The sequence below is a fragment of the Tauraco erythrolophus genome, chromosome 20 (genome assembly GCF_009769465.1).
Source record: "Tauraco erythrolophus isolate bTauEry1 chromosome 20, bTauEry1.pri, whole genome shotgun sequence".
In the NCBI taxonomy this organism is placed as follows: Eukaryota; Metazoa; Chordata; class Aves; order Musophagiformes; family Musophagidae; genus Tauraco; species Tauraco erythrolophus.
In genome coordinates, this window is record NC_141484.1 from 5267343 (window position 1) to 5270335 (window position 2993).

At 42.7% G+C, this 2993-nt stretch overlaps 1 protein-coding gene across 1 annotated transcript; it reads left to right on the plus strand.

Annotated features, from left to right (window-relative positions):
* The first annotated feature begins 1607 nt into the window (after positions 1–1607).
* Positions 1608–2012, plus strand: TMEM100 (transmembrane protein 100). Its single transcript, XM_009987700.2, has one exon. The coding sequence runs from the start codon at positions 1608–1610 to the stop codon at positions 2010–2012; it is 405 nt and encodes a 134-aa protein (XP_009986002.1).
* The last annotated feature ends 981 nt before the right edge of the window (positions 2013–2993 follow it).

The following is a 2993-nucleotide window of genomic DNA, read 5'->3' on the forward strand; positions in this document are numbered from 1 at the left end:
CAAAAGCTTTGTGAAACCAGATCTGAACTTTCCTTCTCTCATTAGAGTTCGAGGAAGCTCAGATACAAACTCTCTGAATAGATACAGGGTATAGTCTGTTTGTGTGCGTGTTTAAAAACAGTGAAATCCTCTTTCTTGCAAAATACACAATCCATTACGTGAAGTACTGAAATACAAACCCAAAGGCTCTCCAAATGAAGGAATATATCTTAGCAACAAGGGTGGGAGTGGTGGGAAAGGAAAAGGAGAATACAAGTATCTGGCAATTAACTTCCTAGTCACAGATGTGAAGGTGATAAAAGTGATAAAAGCATTACTGCATTGCCAGCACTCTTCCTTGTTCTCTGAGCTGTGTATCATGCTGGAGCAAAAGCTGCACAGCCCGTGCCAGAGAGTGGTGGAGGAGTCCTGTGAGCTGCTCACAGCAGGCAAACCCAGTGGTTCCCCAGTCTCTGTTGCATGCGGAGGGACGCACGGAGCACACAGCCTGGGCCAAGGCAGCAGAGCTGTGGTAGCCTCAGCTTTGTCAGAGGCTCACTGCAGGCTCCAGGCTGGTCCCCACACCACCAGAGCCGCGCTGAGATGGCTGAGGTCTGTCATGGCAGCCTGTAGTGGTGGAGAGCCACAGGCTCGTCTTGCCCTGGTCAGGAGGACTCCAGTTACGCACTGGGTTCCATGGAGCCAAAAGCTCTTTTGCCTCATAACACAGATGCAATCAAACCATGCAGGCTGTCTGTGGGACTGAGAGCGTGTACACAGTATGGAGACAGGAGGAAAGCATCCTGCTGTAACTAAGATGAGGGAATACGACTGTAAATCTCCCTCCCACACAGTGACATGGATGTGGTTTTATGGGCTTCGAAGGGACTTGCTCTTTTGCATTAAGCCAGTTTAAATGGCAAGCTGACAGTCTGGCCTTGATGTCACTGTAATGGTTGGTTCACCAGCTTTCAGCTGGTGTTTGCTGAGTGCAGGGAACTATCTTCATCTCCATTCCCCCCACATCCATACCTAGTCTTGACCATTTGAATTTTTTCACTAAGTAGCACTTGCATTGAGAAAGGGTTCACTGTTAATCCTGTTTTTTGCTGGGCCAGTTCTTGCCTGTGTTACTGTGATGTGCATTGGAGCAAATCTGTGTAATGTCTGTGTGTATAGGTGTGTATCTAAAGAAACAATGTGAAAAAGTGTGTGAACAAGGATAGAACTTTTAACCAAAACAGCCTTTGAACTTCACCTCCTCATCAGAAGATGTAATGCCATTGAAATCTAAATTATATCTGGAAAAACTGACTTTAGGATGTAACTTAAAGTGGGATCTGGTCTGTGACTGTTCTTTGTAGCACTTATGCACATGCTGATGGCTACCATGAGAATTGATTCAGATCCTCCACAATCAGTAGTGTTACAATTAGGCTTTGTGCATAAATGCTTGCAGGGTCAGAGTGTCTGCTTGTTTGTGATCCCAAGTGGGATACTTCTGTGTCACCCATTTGTCACGTAACGGTAACACTCTGAGTTAAAGTTGTGCTCTTCTCCCCGCAGTGCAGTGCATGTTCAGCAGAGCCTGCTCTAGCCTGGGAACTGGCAAAGTCAAGACAATCAAGATGACAAACGAACCTATTAAAGAGATCCTGAGCGCTCCAAAGCATCCTGATTCTGTAACCACGGAGAAGAGTAATAACAATGACTGTGTGATAACCACCATCCCTCTTGTCAGTGAATGCCAGCTGACTGCAGCAACAGGGGGAGCAGAACTCTCCTGTTACCGCTGTACCGTTCCCTTCGGTGTGGTTATCCTCATAGCTGGCATTGTGGTCACTGCTGTGGCATACAGCTTCAATTCCCATGGATCGATCATCTCAGTGTTTGGGTTAGTCCTCTTGTCATCAGGACTCCTTTTGCTGGCTTCTAGTGCAGTCTGCTGGAAAATCAGGCAGCAAAACAAGAAAGCGAAGAGGCGGGAGAGCCAGACAGCGCTTGTGGCAAATCAGCGAACCTTGTTTGGTTAAAGATGACCAAGAGAAGGCTGGACAGAAGACAGAACCTTTGTAAGTCAACTTGACTATTTATCAGTAGGAGAGACTGCAGGTTTTAATTTAACTTTGGAAATGAACTGAAATGAGAACGGAGTGGATTAAGAAATACTCTTAAAAACTCTGCAAGTGCTCTTAATATTTTTTTCTTTACTGCAGACTTGGTAGAGATTCTTTCCAAGACAGAGGAAAAAAACACTTTTCCCTCACAGAAAACAGTGTCGTCATAACCGCAATCATCGTAACTGCGTTCTCCGACCTGCTGACCATGTTGGAAAGGGAACTTGTGAGAACTAAGAAAATAATTTGAACTGACTTGAAATGCAGAGATCTCCTTAAAATACACACTGTGACATTTGACCAAGGGAGAAGTCATAGCATTTGAAGTGACTGCAAGCTTATGGCCAGATTGTCTGTGACTTAACTGGTAGCTCAAAAAAAAAAAAAAAAAAAGAGGCAATAACAACAAAAACACACTTCAGATTGCTCAATAAGCTGATTCGTATATTTTATGTAACTTTCCCCTTCCAATACTTGTGGTACTTTCCCCCTTTTTTAAACCAACTAATATTAATTTTGTTTTACTATTGAATAGAAATAGGTAGAAATGTGTAATTATATTGTCTAACCTAAATAACGGGGTATGATTATAGCTTAAAACATGGGACTTTTTTTTTGTAAATTAAAGTGGTCAGGTTTAGCACTTTTGATTATTTTGCTATAAAATTAAAAAGTAAATTTCATTAAAATAATATTCAGTGCTGCTAGACCTTTAGAAAAATCTTTTTTATAGCTGTATCTTCAACTTTGACTGCTTTATGATTCTATTTTTGTAAAACAACACCTGTGACCATAACTGTGAACATATGTACTGCTGATCTCTTCCAAAATCTCTGTAGACTCTGGATTTGGGTTTGATAGCCTCTCTCTCTTGCAGGTTGATTAACAACTCCGTTA